Raw genomic sequence first — 17,147 nt, forward strand, 5'->3', positions numbered from 1 at the left:
ATAGGGGTGGATCCTAGGCCACTCCCGGGAGTTGTTCAACACCAGTCCTGGGCCGAACCGCATGCTGCCCCTAAAGGGCCATTACCAGAACCCGGGCGCCTGATTGCTCAGAGATGCGCGGGATCACTGCTTGAGGAACCACCCGGGAATTGTTAGGGGGTTGCACGCGTCCTGAAGTCAGTCGGTCCAAGCCATGCTTCTAGGTGGCCTGAGGCAGCTGAGATTTCAGCTGCGAACTGCAGAGTCCACTTTGACCCCAGGGAACTGGCTGCGGTCAGTGTGTCGCAGCAGCAGCAGCGGGCTCCCCTTCCAGGGAGGGTGAGTGAGAGAGATTGGAGTCCTGGGACTGCTTGGGACTGGGCTGGAGCGGGGAATGAGAGGTGAGGGTGGAGGTGTTGGAGAAGAAAGAGCTGGCGCTGAAGTTCAGTCTGAGTTTCTAAGAGGCTGAACAAAGTCGAGAAAGGAAGGAGAGGTGGAGCTGTCCAGCTCCTTTGCCAATTGATCGTTTCTGAGAACAACCACAGGATTTAAGGCTGGTAGGAGAGTGTTTTTGCTTTTTAATATTGCCATTCTTACAAGTCAAGAGCCTTCGCTTTATGAAGTGCCACTTAGCTCATATTACGGTTTAATTTAATATAATTTCCTTAATCTGAATAATAAGTAGTGCAAACTCCTAGAGGGAAAGGATGGTATATTTTTTCTTCTTTATTATTCCCACAGACCAGTGCTTAGCATTACCTTCCCCCACTTTTGTAAGCAGCTTCCAGTGAGCAACACCAACTATCAACACAGAGGAGCAAAGTTGCCCGAAACACTGAGAGGTTACTTGGCTTGCCCAGAGTCAGACAGCCAGTAAGCATCGGAGGCGGGAGTCTTCTTGACTCCCAGGACAGCTCTCTCTCCGTTATACCACAATCTTTTTCACCTGGTACCTGTATGCACAACAGTTATTGAGTTGTTGACTCTGTTCACTACTAAGAGTGAAATAAAGATTTGGCAAAGATGAATTGATCAGTGATTAAAAGGATTACTTGCTGACAGTTAAATAAGAAAATTTGTGCCCACAAATCCCATTTTGGTAACAGCTTTATTACATTAGCCAGATAATTACAAAGTCTCTGTTTTACTCTGTGCTGTGTAAACACAGCTGCTTTTTCAGATGACAAAAGATGTTTGCTTGGGAGGGCAGTTAGATTACAGTGACAAAACAGGGGTCACCCAATATGACTTAGATGGAAGCAGAGGAATATGGTATAGCTCTAGTGAGAGGAGTAGAGTTTGGGGAGAAGAGCATTCTGGTCTGAAATCTGCCTCTTGTTTGTTGTACCACTTGTGCATGACTGAGTCACTTGGTTTCTTTGGGTCTCAGTTTCCCTATCTATAAAATAAGGGGATTGGACTAGTTGTTTTCTTAGGTCTTTTATAGCTTTAAATCTGATGCTTCTATAAAAAACAAATATAACTTTTGATCCCATTTGAATAGAAAAGGCCGTGCTTGTGTTTCTGCATTTATACTTCCCTTAATTGGCTATCAAAATATTTAAGTACTCTCTCTCTGGCCAAAATCCTTATGAAATTCTAGAAAGGAAATAAATCGTATTTTGAAGTAATGGGCAGACAACTTTACAAATCTCCAATGGAAAGAATGCTGTGACAAAGAGTACTAGAGAGGGAATTAAGAATGGAAAAAAGCATTTGTTAGACACTTACAATGTGCTAGGCACTGTGCTAAGTGCTTTATTCATTTGATATTGACTACGGCCCCACAAGGTAGATGCTATTATTATCCCCATTTTACAATTGGGAAAACTGAGGCAGACATTTAAGTCACTTGCCCAGGATCACACAGCTAGTAAGTGTCTGAGGCTAGATTTGAAATCAGCTCTTCCTGACTCCAGGCCCACGGCTCTATCCACAGCACCACCTATCTGCCAGGGTTAAGAGACCAGGGTTCTAGTTCAAGGTCTTTTACCCACTAGCCCAGGAGCTTAGGTAAGTTGTTTGCTCTCTCTGTCTTGCTTTTTTTTATTTGTAAAATGAGGGGGTTGAACAAGATAATTTCTAAGATCTAATTTCAGTTCTGATATTCTACACTTCTGTATCTCCACTGAGAAATACACGTCTGAGGTTTAAATATTAATTTGTTATGTAAAAATGGCCAATCCACAAAAAACATGGAGCATATTGTTTTGGTTCAAAGTACAAAAGGAGATGATAAAAAGTTATAGTTTAAAGGAGAGTTAAAAGAATAAAGAAAAATGGATCTTTATATTGAGTACTGTGGTGTGGTGTGGAAGTTAGAAGTTCTTCTCAGAATAAGGAAGTTCCTTTTAGTTCTAGTCATATCTCTGACACATGTTAGCTGTGTGACCTGGAAGAAATCTTTTATTTTATCTTATTTTTAATTTGTGTAACAAAACAAGTATTTCGATAACAAAGTACAATAAAAAAGATGATTGTACATGAAACTGCAAATCTACTATGCACAACTTGGTATTCCTTTCAAATATACAACAAAACTATCATGTAAATTTTTTTCTTTTCTATACATACTTCTATTTCTCAGTTCTTTCTCTGGATGCAGATAGTGTCTTCCTTCATATGTCCTTCATAGTTAATTTGGGTATTTACAATAGACAAAACAACTTATTTGCTTGAAGTCATTCTTAAAACAATATTGCTGTTACTGTATATAGCATTCTCTTGATTCTGCTCATTTCACTCTTCATTATTTTATGCAAGTCTTTCCATGTTTTTTCTAAAATCATTGAGCTTGTCATTTCTTACAGCACAGTACTATTCCATTACAATCATATACCACAACTTGTTCAGCCATTCCCCAATTGATGGGCATTTCTGCAATTTCCAGTTCTTTGCCACCCACAAGGAGAGTTGCTATAAACATTCTGGGACATATAGGTGCTTTTCCAAATGTTGGGAAGGATGTGGAAAAATTGAGACACCAATTCACTGTTGGAGGAATTGTGAACTGATCCAACAGTGAATTAGTGTCTCAATTCTTCCACATCCTTTCCGACATTTGTCACTTTCCCCTTCTATAATTTTAGCCAATCTGGTAGGTGTAAAATGATATCTCAAGGTTGTTTTAATCTGCACCTCTTGAATCAATAATGATTTATAAAATTTTTATATGACTATAAATTGTTTTAATTTCTTCATTGAAAAACTGTTCATGTCTTTTGACCATTTATCAACTAGGGGATGACTTGTATTCTTATATATTTGACAAAGTTCTTTATATATTTTAGATATGAGACCTTGATCTGATAAACTATAAATCCCCCCCCCAATTTTCTGTTTTCCCTCTAATCTCAGCTATATTTATTTTATTTGTACAACCCCTTTTAAATTTAATGTAATTGAAATTATCCATTTTACACCTAATTTTGCTCTGTCTCTTATTTATTCATAAATTATTCACCTATCTGTAAGTCTAATAAGCAATATGTTCCACGTTCTTCTAATTTTCTTATAAAATATCTCTATATATCTAGATCATATATCCATTTTGACCTTATCTTGGTAAATGGTGTGAGATATTCATCCATGCCCAATTTCTGCAATGTTATTTTTCAGTTTTCCCAACAATTATTTTTTACCAAATAATGAATTCTTATCCCCAAATCTTAACTCTTTACACTTGTCAGATACAAGGTATTTATGTTTTTTGTGGCTGTAAATTGTATGTCTACTCTATTCCATTGTTCTACCTTTCTATATCTTAGCCAGTACCAATAGCCAGTACCAATTAGTTTTGATAATTACTACCTTACAATACAGTTTAAGATCTGGTACTGCTAAGCCTCCTTCTTTTATACTTTTTTATTATTTCATTTGATATTCTTGACTTTTTGCTTTTCTAAATACATTTTGTCATTATTTTTCCTAATTCAGCAAATTAATTTTTTGGTAACTTAATTGGGATAGTATTGAATATATAAATTAGTTTGGGTAAAATTGTCATTTTTATTATGTTGGCCCTGTCTACCCATGAACAATTAAATCTCTCCTATTATTTAAATCTGATTTTATTTGTATACAAAGTCTTTTCTAATTTTGTTTACATAGTTCCTGGGCTTGTTTTGGCAGATTTTTTTTTGTTTTGCTTTTACTGCCTGGAGTTTCCAATTGGTTAACTATCTTTTCATAATTTTCTTGAATTGCTTCTATTTTTTCCAAATTTTTCCTCATTCTTTCTTATTTTACTTTTTAAATTTCTTTTTAAGTTCTTCTAAGATCTCTTTTTGGGCTTGTGACAACTTGGCATTACTTTTTAAGGTAGGAGTGGCTTTTTTTTTTTTACTTTTAACTTTTTAGTGCTCCAGTCAACTCTATAAATTGTAGAGTATGTACTGACTGGTTTTGGTAGATGGGGTTTCTACAGCGTGAGTTGTCCATACCAATTAAATCATAGAGAGGAGGAGGAGGAAAAGGAGAAGAAGGAGAAGGAGAAGAAGAAGAAGAACCCCAAGTCTACTACTTCTTGCCTGTGTGACCTTTGAACAGTTACTTAATATCTCTAGGCCTCAGTTTCCCCATCTATAAAATGTTGGGATGGGATTAAATTACCTAAAAAATCTCTTCCAGTTCTAAGTTGATTATACATATATATATATATATATATATATATATATATATATATATATATATATATATAAATTTAAGGAAAAATTGCATTTTCTTTTGCAATGTGGCTAATATGGAAATGTTTGGCATGACTGTACATATAATCTATATCAAATCCCTTGCCTTCTCAAGATATAGGAAGGGAGAAAACATAGAACTCAATATTTTTTAAAATATTAAAAAATTGTTTACATGTAATTGAGAAAAAAATAAAATGAAAAATATTTAGGGACAGAACATAATTTAACTATTAGATACTTTTCACTAAAAACAAGGAAGATAATTCAAATTACTTGAAATTTGGGGAAAGTAAATATTTGGCAATCTTTTCAGGTTCATATTTGTTCTCAATATTGTGTGAAGCAGGAAACCTCATGAGGGTCCTTTGGAGTAGAAACTGCTGCAAGGAAGAAGGGACTTGATGACGAAGACAGAAGGAGGTAGCAAGGGATCCATAGAGGAACTACAATGAAGGAAAGGATCTAAGAGTGGGAAGAGGATAAAATATAAGCTTTGAGAGATTGTGAAAGCAAAAAGCCAAAGACAAATCAACCCTCATTAGCTGTTTGACATGGAGAACAGGTAATAACTATCACAAAAAAGAAAAAAAGAGCTTTTGGGAGTTAACTTGTGGCACCCGAAGCTTGGGGCAGAAAAAAAAGTTCAAAAACACTTATCCAGTAAATAAATCAATCCGCCATAAGTCAAGCAATTTGGTTTTCTTCTTTTTCCTTTTTTGAAAGAGCAGGACATTTAGTAGATAAAGGCTTGTCTTTATCTACTTTAGGCAGGTTAGTGCAGGTCTGCCTGACTTAATTTCATCCTCAGACAGTGGAACATTTACCTTATGCTCTAGCATCCTAAAGTAACATTACTTACACCAAAAAGTGATTAGTTTTAAAAAATAAATTCAAATGAAAATTAAGAGCCTCCTTCTCCCTTTCTCATACATCCTTGCTGAACTTTCCAATAATTTCCTCTTGCTCAGAATGCAAGACCTCTCAGTTCTCTTCTACAAAAATCCCATTTTAGTTCCCTATCATGGTGTAGTGGTGATTGGCCCTAGGCCCTCAAAGCCAGAACAGTGCAATTGTAGGTTGGTCCTATCAAGATGGAAAGGTGTTGAATATAGAAAATGTATTTTTTAAAAAATAATTTTATTCGTATCTCTTTGGGGGGTCAAACTTGTTTTCTTTAATTTTGTAACATTCTTTTTGGATTCTTTTATGGTTGCTCTTTTCATTTACATTCTTATAGTCGTTGTGCATATTGTTTTCCTGGCTGTATTTAATTCACTCTGCATCAGTTCATGCTAATCTTTTTATGTTTCTTGTATTTATCATATTTGTCATCTCTTACAGTGCAATAATATTCCATTACATTTATGTGAGAAAAGATAGTCTAAAGAACAAGAATGTTGTTGAAAGTCAGGAAATCAGGATTCAAAGCCATAACATGGAATTCTGGTGTCTAGTGTAAAGGTGAAGGACTACTAAGGGGTGCAGAGATCATTAGTGCCAGGAGATGGGGAGCAGAGACCTTGTAGTGGAAGGTGGGCACAGGAGGGTAGCCATTGCTCGAGGTGTCCCCAGGAGAAGGGGAAGAGGAAAGGAGTCCAATCTGGCAATCCCTGGAGGTGGGGCGGGACTGGGTCCTAGTAATGGTGTGGGACTATCATACAGGCAGGTTAGCCTTTCCCCACTCCCAGAGAGGGGTGCAAATTTGGACCTTCATGGTGGCCACAAGTTAATGAGATTTTTGCTCATAGCAATTCATGGGGCCATTTACCAAGGCACAGAGGGGTTATGATCTGCATATTGAAGGAAACATCCTCATGGGCAATATTCAAACTGATCTCTATGGGCTTTAGAAATGTTTTGAAACAGACAGAATGAACTTCAATGGGAACAAAATCAGGTTACATAAAATACATACTTGTGAGCTGGTGAGTTTGCCCCTAGCCTTCATGTACATCTGCTATGGTCTAAATGACATGGAGACAGGGCATCCTGCCCTCTACCCCTTGCCACCTTTTTTATGCTATGGCACAGAAATACATTTTCTAGCTTCCTGCCCCTCCTTCCTCGTTCCTTTATTATGCAGTTCAGAGAATAACCTCATTTTAGTGGTCTACCAGTGCTTCTTGAAATTTTTCCACTCATGGCTCCTTTTCATGTTTAGGCAGCATTCATTGGCATGGCCAGCATGGCCAGCATGCATGGCCTGAGGGCTTCTGCAGTGCAAAGTGTGCATGCTTTGTGTTCAGAACCAAGGCTGCAGCGAAGTTGCTCTATGTGACATGGTCAAGCACTGCCAGAAACCCCTTGGATGCATTACACATTTGATTTTTAATTAATTTTTGGCTGTTTCTCATTCAGAAACCTTTTATTGTTGCCAAACCTGCAGTTTAAGAAGTGCTGGACTACCCCACTGACTGGTGATGAGGCAGTCTCTTATTAGTGTGGCACCAGCGCTTAGTCTTAAGTCTATAAATGTTTGATCCCCAAGAGGCAGAGTCTTTGTTTGGAGGGCACAGTACCATGCTGCCCATGGAATTAGGGGCAATGGAAGCTTACTTATGCTGTTCCCTGTTGGCATTTGTTCTCCCAAAACTACCCTTCCTGTGTGGGAGTGTAACTCTGAGAACAGCTCTCTCCCCTTTTGCACTGCAATACTTCATATATTAAGACTTTGATGGCTCTATGATCTCATCTACGTGTGTGCTCCCTGCAGATCACAGCCTGTCTACACCTTCTCCCTCTTTATGATTCTTGTCCATGCTCTCCCATAGACACTGAAGAGAGGATCTACTCAGAGTGCTAGAGGTGTCCTTTAAATCTTTTTATATTTCATTGAAAAAAAAAACCCCAGGATCATAAACACAGTATTGGAGATAACTGAGTATGAGGTCAGCAGGAATGTATATGAATGAGTAGGAGATAGTGATGAATGGTACAGTAGAGTTTTGTTACTGTCGAGTCACTTCAGTTGTGTCTGACTCTTTGTGATCTCATCTGGGGTTTTCTTGGTGTGGCTGCCATCTTTTTGGTGTGGTTTGCCACTTCTTCTTCAGCTCATTTTAGAGATGAGGAACTGAGGCAAATGGGGTTAAGTGACTTGTCCAGCGTCACACAACTAGTGAGTGTCTGAGGCTGGATTTGAACTCAGGAAGAGGAGTCTTCCTGACTCCAAGTCCAGTACTCTATCCACTGCACCACAGAGTGCTGGAATTGAAGTCAAGAAGACTTGAATTCTATCCACCATGCCACTTAGTTACCTTTATTTTAAAAAGTACTCAATACTTGATGACTTTAGTTAATAAGCTATTGCTCTTTATCTCAACTCTCCAAGAGGTAGATATCCTGTAACTTCATAAAGTACCTGCCTCCTTGGATTTCAGAGAAGCATTTACACATAAGAAGTGATTTGGATCTGTATGAGAAGTATGGAAGATAAGTAATTTTAAAATTATTTTTCAGAGAAGGGAAAACATCTTCCTTTTCGGAAACAAGATGGAAAGACACAGCAGAGACAGTAATCATTGGAGGTGGCTGTGTTGGTGTGAGCCTAGCTTACCATCTGGCCAAAGCTGGGATGAAGGATGTGGTGCTTTTGGAAGCATCTGAACTCACTGCTGGATCTACATGGCATGCAGTAAGAACTGCTATTAATTCATTCATTCAACGATCATTTCACAAGCCCCTACTATGTTCTGGGCATTGTGTTAGGGAATGAAGATAGGATGGAGATGAACATATGATTAAGACATCACTCCTGCCCCCACTCTCCACTTTCTACCATAAACTTGTTACCTATGATTTCTTTTCCTCCTTTCCCTTGTTTAGTACAGGGAACTCTCAGATAAAAAAGAGCCCCCACTATTAATGCAGATGGGTGCCACCTTTGAAATTTACAAGCTTAGTGAGGTTTTTGGGGCCACTAAGATTTGGGTTTTGCCCAGGGTCACATAGCCAATATATGTCAGGCAGAATTTGAACCCACATCTTTCCTGACTCAAAGGCTAACTATACCACTGTTTCCATACCAGGGGTTCTTGACCTTTTCCCTATCATAGACCCCACTGACAGTCTGATAAAACCTATGGACCCCTTTTCAGAATGCTGTTTTCAAATTCATAAGATAAAATGCATGGGATTACAAAAGAAACAGATTTTGTTAAAATACAATTGCTAAGATATTAAGAAAAAACAAGGCCACAGACACCAGGTTAAGCCCTACGGAGTGTATATTAAATGCACTAGAATGATTACATGTCAAAAAGGGAACAGACTTTTAATTTTGGAATCAGATAGCCTAGGTTTAAATCCCAGCTCTGCTTTCTTACTGAGACCTTGGATAAGTCATTAAATTTGACGGAGAATGAGAAGGAGAATCTTTTGCTGTCTGTAGACTTTTTATCAAAGGGAATAGGAGGATCCTCTAGTCCAGACTGTTTGGTAGCCTTCGAGATCATTGTTTACTCATTCACCTCCCCAAAAGAGGATTAGCTCCAATGTTTATAGGATTTCCCTTACGACAATCCTTTCAGGTGTGTAGGGAATGTACTCTGATCCGCAGAGAAGGAGTCAGTTAAGTGGCAGAGCTGAAACTCTTACCCAGGTTGGTGTCCAGTTCATTGCTCTATCAAACCCCCTACTTCATCACCAATTCCTCTTTCCTCCCCCTAAAGAGCTCATCACTGGGGGTTCCTGATATCAGTGAAATCACAAGCCTGCCCCAATTCAGTACAATCTCCATGCCTACGGTTACTTCAAATAATTGTATTTTAAGGAAGTATACATTGTTGGATACATAATGATTTCTTTGTTCCTGGGATATCTCTTGCTGAAAATGTTCTCTCTGGCCCCGTAATTTCCTAGACCAGTTTGTATCTTTTCTTTATCCCCATAACCCCCTACTTGTATTATATTTATTTTTTAAGTGTTGGGGGCAGAGACCAATTCTATGGTGCCTTGCACACGGTGCTTTAATAAATGCTTTTTGATTTCATTTTTTGTTTGCTTGTTTGAATTGATGAATGGAAGCTCGTGCATTTGTTAAATATTCATGATATTTTATTCTGAAGAACTAAACCTGGCACTTCATATTCACTCATTTGTTCAGTGACAGATATAGAGAATGTCCCAAAAATCTGAGGGCATTTTTATGCTATTAAAGCTTAAAACTGCCCTAGCCTTTTGGGACACTCTGTACGCAAAGCACAGCCTGAAATTCAGTGGTGAATCCCTTGCCCTCAAGGAGCTTCCAATCTAGTAGAAGAAATAAGTTACATATTTGCTTCAATAATTCATTTGATCTGGGGTCTCACTGACATGGGTGGAGATACCATTGGGGGCATCTCAAAACTCACCCATGACTCCTCATTCTGTTTAATTCTTGATGTCACTGCACAGATCTGCAGAGCATTCACCCAGAGGACCAAGGACCTTCTAGGATTCTTTTCTTTTCATTTTGTGGGTACCAAGGGAATGCTAGGGCCAGTCACACTATCCACATGATCAGTCCACCTCCTTTTCTGATCACACATTTCCTTTATGATATTCCTTAACACCACTTCTAAAAGCATTTATATAGCTTTTTGAGGTTTGTAAAGTGCTTTATAAATACAATCTCATTTGATCCGCACAACAACCATGGGAAGTAGGTGCTTTTATTATGCCCATTTTACAGCTGAGGAAACTGAGGCAGACAGAGGTTAAGTTATTTGCCCAGGGTCATAAAGCTAGTAAGTGTCTAAGGTTGGATTTGAATTCAGATCTTTCTGACTCCAAGTCCAGTGCTCTAACCACAACCTAGTTGTAACATATAAACAATCCTAATAAAAAAGAGACTGTTATTAGTGCATGAGAAGTCCAAAGGGGGCTATAGGAGTTCAGAACAGGAAAAGCTTTATGGTGGAGGTGACATTCAAGACGAGCTCCTCATTCGATCCGGGAGACTGATACTATGGTGTTAGCTATTTAATTCTCAACAGGTAACTATAAAAATTCTGAAGAGGATGATTTTTTTTCTTTTTCTTTTTCTTTTCCAAGGCAGGTTTAACGACTTATTTTCATCCTGGAATAAACTTGAAGAAAATACATTATTACAGCATTAAGCTTTATGAAAAACTGGAAGAAGAAACTGGGCAGGTAAATGGATTAAATGAAAGAATTCATATTTAGATCAACATTGGCTTTGATAAGCAAGGTTCATAAGGAGATTTAAACTGGTGAAAAATGCTCTCCTTTTCAGCTTTATTGCTTCTTCTCATCTGTGTGTGTGAGAGCATGCAATTACCTCAGTAGCACACAATTATGATATATTGTAGGAATCAGATTAGAGTGTGCTGTGGAAATCTCTGGGATTCATTTGAAAATCAATTCAGCCTACAATATCTTAGAATTTAGTCTTTATATAATCAATTTTTCTGCGTGTTTTTTTTTCAGTAAATAGGAAACCACTCTCAAAACAAAACACCAGTGTTTTATATAGAAATCTCTAAGTTGAGGTCCTTCTGTATTTGGTCTCTGAGTTGTCTGAAAGTCACATAAGCCAGATCTTCCACAGGTCTCAACAACAACAACACCAAGGGCAGCAACAACTGAGGTTTATTTAGTGCATTAAGGTTTGCAAAGAGTCTTACATGTGTTATTTCATTTGAGCCTCACAACAACCCATTAGGGTAGTGCGGGTATTATTAGTCCCATTAGATTACAGGCTCTTTGAGGGCAGGGACTGTCTTTTGCCTCTTTTTGTATCCCCAGTACTTAGCACAGTGCCTGGCACAGAGTAGGGACTTAATAAATGTTGACTGATTGATTTTACAGATTTATTTAAAAACCGTTAATAGTCCAGTGGACAATATCTAAAATAAGTGATCCCAGAATTCAAGGTTCCAAAGGGCATTCCCTTCGTCTACTGGCTCATTCCCCACTATCTACAAACATGTGCATGTCTCCCCTATCTTGAAAAAACCCTCTCTGGATCCTTCCATCCCTGCCAACTTTCGTCCTATATCTCTTCTGCCCTTTGTAGCCAAACTCCCCAAAAACTTCATCTACAATAGTTGTCTCTACTTTCTCTTCTCTCACTCGCTACTTAACCCCTTGCAATTCAGCTTCCAACCTTATCATTCCACTGAAACTGCACTCTCCAAAGTTACTAATGATCTCCTAATCCTCTTCTCAATCCTTATTCTCCAGACCTTTCTGCAGCTTTTGACATTTTGATCCCTGTCTCCTCCTTGATCTTCCCTTCTCTCTAGGTTTTCAGTCTCTCCTGGTTTTCTTCCTACCTATCTAATTACTCCTTCTCAGGCTCCTTCGCTGGATTCTCTTCGAGACCATGCCCTCTAAGCATAGATGACCCACAGGGTTCTATCTTGGATCCTCATCTCCCTCTCTGCTACTTCACTTAGTGATCTCATCAGCTTCCACGGATTGAATTATCATCTTTATGCTGGTGATTCTCAAATCCTGCCCAAATCTCTCAGCTGACCTCCAATCTGGCATCTCCAACTATCTTTCAGATGTCTTGAACTGGATTTCCAGTAGATATCTTAAACTTAATATGTCCAAAACAGAACTCATTATCTTTCTCCCTAAACCCTCCCCTCTTCCTACCTTCCCTGTTACTATACAGGGCAAAACCACTCTCCTAGTCCCTCGGGCTAGCAATCCAGGAGTCACCCTGGACTCCTCACTATCTCTCAACCTCCACATTCAATATGGTACCAAGGCCTGTCAACTCCACCTTTGGAACATCTCTCGAATACACCCCCTCTCCTCTGACACTGCTACTACTCTAGTGAAGGCCCTCATCATCTCTTGACTGGATTATTGGAGTAGTCTGCTGGTGGAACTTCCTGTTTCAACAGCCTCCCCACTCCAATCCATCCTACATTCCTTTGCCTAAAACACAGGCCTGATCATGACATGCCCTACCTGAACCCCCAACTCAATAATGTCCAATGGCTCCATTTTTCTTCAAGGATAAAATGTAAGATGCTCTGTTTGGCATTCAAAGCCCTTTATAACCTAGCCCCCTCCTATATCCCATGCTATACCTTACTCTGTGCTATGTAATCTTCAATCCAGTGACACTTGTCCCCTGGCTTCCTTGTTATTTCATGAATAAGACACTCCACGACTAAGCTCCAGGCATTTTCTCTGGCTGTCTCTCATGCCTGTAACATTTGCTTCATTCTGACCACTGACTTCCCTGGTTTCCTTTAAGGTCCAGCTGAAATCCCAGATTTTACTGGAAACTGTCCCCAAACCCTCTTAATCCAGTGCCTTCTCATTGTTATTTCCTTGAATACAGCTTGCTTTGTATATATTTGTTGTCTTTTGCCTCTTTTGTATCCCTACAATTTAGCATAGTGCCTGGCACATGGTAGGTGCTTAATAAATGCTGACTGATTGATCTCACCATTCTAGAACAATTTTATTTAAAGATCTTTCTAGTTACAAGAACTATTAGGTGACTAAGTATAATACTTTGTTTTAGGTTTTCCATTTTTGTGAAAGCTTATACTTGACAGAAGCAAAATTTCTTTGACCTATGGTTCTTCCAGTACAAGGTGCCTTTTTGTGGCTGTTTGACAGATGTACAGTGTCCAGCCTGAAGTGGCACTGATATATCTCAGAGAGTTGGAAGTATGGCTAGGACATAAAAGGTAGAGGTTTGGATCAAGACAAGCTATTGTTCTCTGATGCCATGTGCTGCTCAGTCCAGTATAATTTTCTGACATTAACCTATGTAGACCTTTTTTCATCCCCAGCTCTGTCCCTGATGTTTTAAATTTTATTTCATAACTTTCTGGTCATCTTTGTGCACTAGTTGCCACTGTGAATTCTTGGTTTTCAACCTTGGGGTAGTGATTTCTTTGCTCCTTTTTTCTTTTTTCTCCAATTAATAACTTGTATTCAGGTTGTTTAAAAGAACCATAAGCATCACGATAACCATTGCCCAATACACTCCCATTCTGCTTTAAATCAAACAAAATTGTAAACAAAAAACCAACCGACAAGGTATTTGACAGTATATTTCTCATTCCGTATCCACCTTGATACCAGAAAGGGAGGTATGTTTCTTCTTCTTTTCTTTGGGAACACTCTTGGTCATTTCAATTAATCTGAATTTGGCTGCATTTTGGTGCTGTTTTTATTTACATTATTGTGGCTATTGTGTATGTTATCATCTTAGTTCTACTTACTTTACTCTGCATCAGGTCATATGTATGCCCCTATTTCTTAGAATTCTTCACATTTGTCACTTCTTACAGTCTTTTCTATCCTATTATATTTGTAGATTCCAATCTGTTTGACTTTTCCCCAAAAGACACTCATGTTTTTTCCCAATGTTTTTTTCTATCGCAAAGAGCCCTAGTATGAAATATACATATGTATGTATATGTGTATGTGCATGTATATGTGTGTATACTCTTTCTCTTTTCTCTTTCTCATTGACCTCCTTAAATATATTCCTTTCCTCTGAGTCTATAATTATGCCTAATTGTGAGCACCACTTGCCCTCACCACTATTTCTGTGGAAGATGGAGAAGACATTTAGGACAAGTAGCGAATAGTCAAAGATTTGTGAGAAATTAGAAACTATGAAAACTCCAGCCCTGGGTCTTAGGTCTTAGTGATCTTGGTCAAGATCTTCCTTAAAACAGATCCAGACACCGTTCTTTGCATCTGGCCCCTAGACTTTCGTTTTTATTAGTTCTGAATTCTAACTGATCCCTGATTTCCAGCTAGCAGTGCATAGCCTTCTGTATCATTCTTGAATTGCACATTCTCTTTTTCCATTGGAAATAAATCCTATAAAATCCACTTTTGTGGTCTGTAGTATGGAGATGGAGATGATAATGGGAAAGGGGTAATAATGTGAAACTGGTAACTAAGCTTCATATCCAATTGAATCAGTGAATAAATATTTATTAAGCAGCTAGATGGCTCAGTGGATAGAGAGTTTGGCCTGGGGTCAGGAAGACCAGAGTTCAAGTCAGGTCTCAGATACTTACTAGCTGTGTGACCTTGGTCAAGTCACTTAATCTCTGTTTGCCTTAATCTACTGGAGAAGGAAATGACAAACCACTCCAGACCTTTGACAAGAAAACCCTATGGACAGCATTGGCTTGTTATGGTCACAGTCGGGCAAGACTAAACAACAATAATGTGTTAGGTATTGTGCTAAGCTGTGGGGAAACAAAAAGAGACAAAAGACAGTCCTTGTCCTCATTGAGCTCACAATCTAATGGGGGAGACCAGCAAATAAATATATATAAAAAGGAGGTCATAATTAATAGAAGGAAGCCACTATAGTTATGAGAGATTGGAAAGGCTTCCTGTAGAAGGTAGAATTTTAGCTGGAATTTAGGTTGGATTTGAATTTAGGTTTTCCTGACTGCAGGCCCAGCACTCTATCCACTGAGCCACATAGCAACTTATTGTTGTATCATCTATATCAGAGGTTCCCAAACTTATTTGGCCTACTGCTCCCTTTAAAAAAATTTTACTTTCTTTAATTCTTTAATGGTTTTTTAAAAATTGGCATCAGTTCAAAAAAATAAAGTAATTTTTAAAAAAATGATGCACATTAAATTTAATAATTTATTGTAAATTTGTGGGTTTTTTCCAGCATTGAAATTTTGATAATGTAATATTGCATTATATAGCTTTGTAGTATTGTATTGTAAACAAGTCATCACACACGCATATTCCTGCTGATGCATGCTGGACTTCTGTAACAACAATGTTACTAGCAGCTGTTGCAGGGGTAAAAGACCAACAACAAAAGCACACAGAAGGGCAGCCAGCACAGATTCTTTGATCTGCTTTTCTAAGGAAAGCAACTTTAAGGGTTAACAATCTTATTTTAATTAAACAAACATACATCATTGACTTAGTTCAGGGGGGAAAAAGTCAGCACCATGAACTTCAGAGAAAATACAAACAGAAATTCCAAACAGAGACAATATGAACAGCCCAAATCACAATACGTAGTTACCAGAGAAGCACCAACATCTGGGTTTTTGAAAGCCGGGGGTGGGGCGGGACTTTCAATGACTGCGCAGAGTCTCACTAATACTCTTTCAATGAGCATGCCCCCAAAGACAAAATGCTAACCTCTGAGTTTATATACACTTCTTCAGGGTCAAAGGGCATCACAACCATGAGGCTCAAACTTACGTGAAGTAGGCTTTCTTGTTTCTTAAGCAGGTCAAAGACTCTTGATTCAATCAAAGAAACAAATGACCACAAAAAGTCCACCTTGCTTGCTGTTACATTTGAAAGGCAAGACTCATCAAAGGTACTTGATTACCTTAACATTCTAAAAGAGAATACAAAGAAGTCCCTCCCTGATTACCATTACAACTTCCTGACAATGTCTGACACCCTCTCCTGCCAACACTTGCTTTTTAAGACCTGTCAGTGGACTTGACCACTAGTTGGTTATAACTTGCATTTTGTGTGTTCATTTGGAAAATAATGTAATCACTACAACTTTAATTCTGTTACACAACAGATGAAACATGTATGAATGGTTTTTCAAACATTTCTTCTCTTCTTTCCTTATACTTCCACCACTCCCTTATTTTTATTCAATCCCTCCCATTTGCACCTGAGGCTATTATTGCCCCCCTGGATCATTCCAGCCCCCCTCAGGGGGTGGTATCACCCACTTTGGGAACCTCTGAATTATAAACCATGAGCCCAAGGCTTTGGGCTCATACAAACTGGGTCCAATCATGGAGATTGGTCCCAAAGGATCAGTTTTTCCTTTTGGCTCATTGCTACTACCTGGAGTTCTAAAAAATCTGATGATATGTTCATGGTATTGTTCATCTCTGTGTTTCCCCAAGTGTAGGTAAAAGGAGGTAGAAGGGATACCAAACTTCTTGCATTCAAAGTATAGTACAGATATTAGGTATGAGACCTAATTTCATTTCACCCCACAGAAAATACTTGAGACACAAAGGATTCACAGGAGCCCATAAACAGATGCAGGAATGTCAAACACTCAAAGAGCCCATCAGCTCCATCCTCTTCTCCCCTGCCCTCCCTCCCCTGCACACACACACACACACACACCCCCCAAGAAGGGAACTGATCTTGCAGTTACTATCCTGGCAACCTTTTGTGTTCTCACTTTCCCCACAAAGTTCTAGGCTGTTCCATCAGGACTCATTTTCCCACCTTATGGGACAAAGTTTGGACTTTGCTGGAAGGTAAACATACACTGGGGGCTGCTGCACAAGCAATCTCCTTCCTATCAGACAGACCTTCACTGCCTGAAGTCTTGCCAACCTTGCTCTTCAAGTATGATATTGCTCAGAATTACGTTTGATACTTTTCCCTCTTCAGGGATCTTATTGCATCAGGAAATCCTCTGCTTTCTCCAGAAAGTCCATTCTCTGAACTTTCAAATCAGGTACATTCAAATTTGAGGTTATCTGTGAGGGTAAGTCCCCAAAGCTGTTGCAGCTT

The 17,147-nt window shown here is 38.8% G+C and overlaps 1 protein-coding gene across 1 annotated transcript in view; it reads left to right on the forward strand.

Annotated features, from left to right (window-relative positions):
- The first annotated feature begins 18 nt into the window (after window positions 1-18).
- Window positions 19-17,147, forward strand: part of DMGDH (dimethylglycine dehydrogenase) — a 102,144-nt gene continuing 85,015 nt past the window's right edge. Inside the window, 3 exon segments of the mRNA XM_036762724.1 lie at window positions 19-318; window positions 8,127-8,301; window positions 10,701-10,799. Of these exon segments, the coding sequence (XP_036618619.1) occupies window positions 194-318; window positions 8,127-8,301; window positions 10,701-10,799 (399 nt within the window). The 5' untranslated portion in view covers window positions 19-193.

Source organism: Trichosurus vulpecula, chromosome 1 (genome assembly GCF_011100635.1).
Source record: "Trichosurus vulpecula isolate mTriVul1 chromosome 1, mTriVul1.pri, whole genome shotgun sequence".
NCBI classification, from domain to species: Eukaryota; Metazoa; Chordata; class Mammalia; order Diprotodontia; family Phalangeridae; genus Trichosurus; species Trichosurus vulpecula.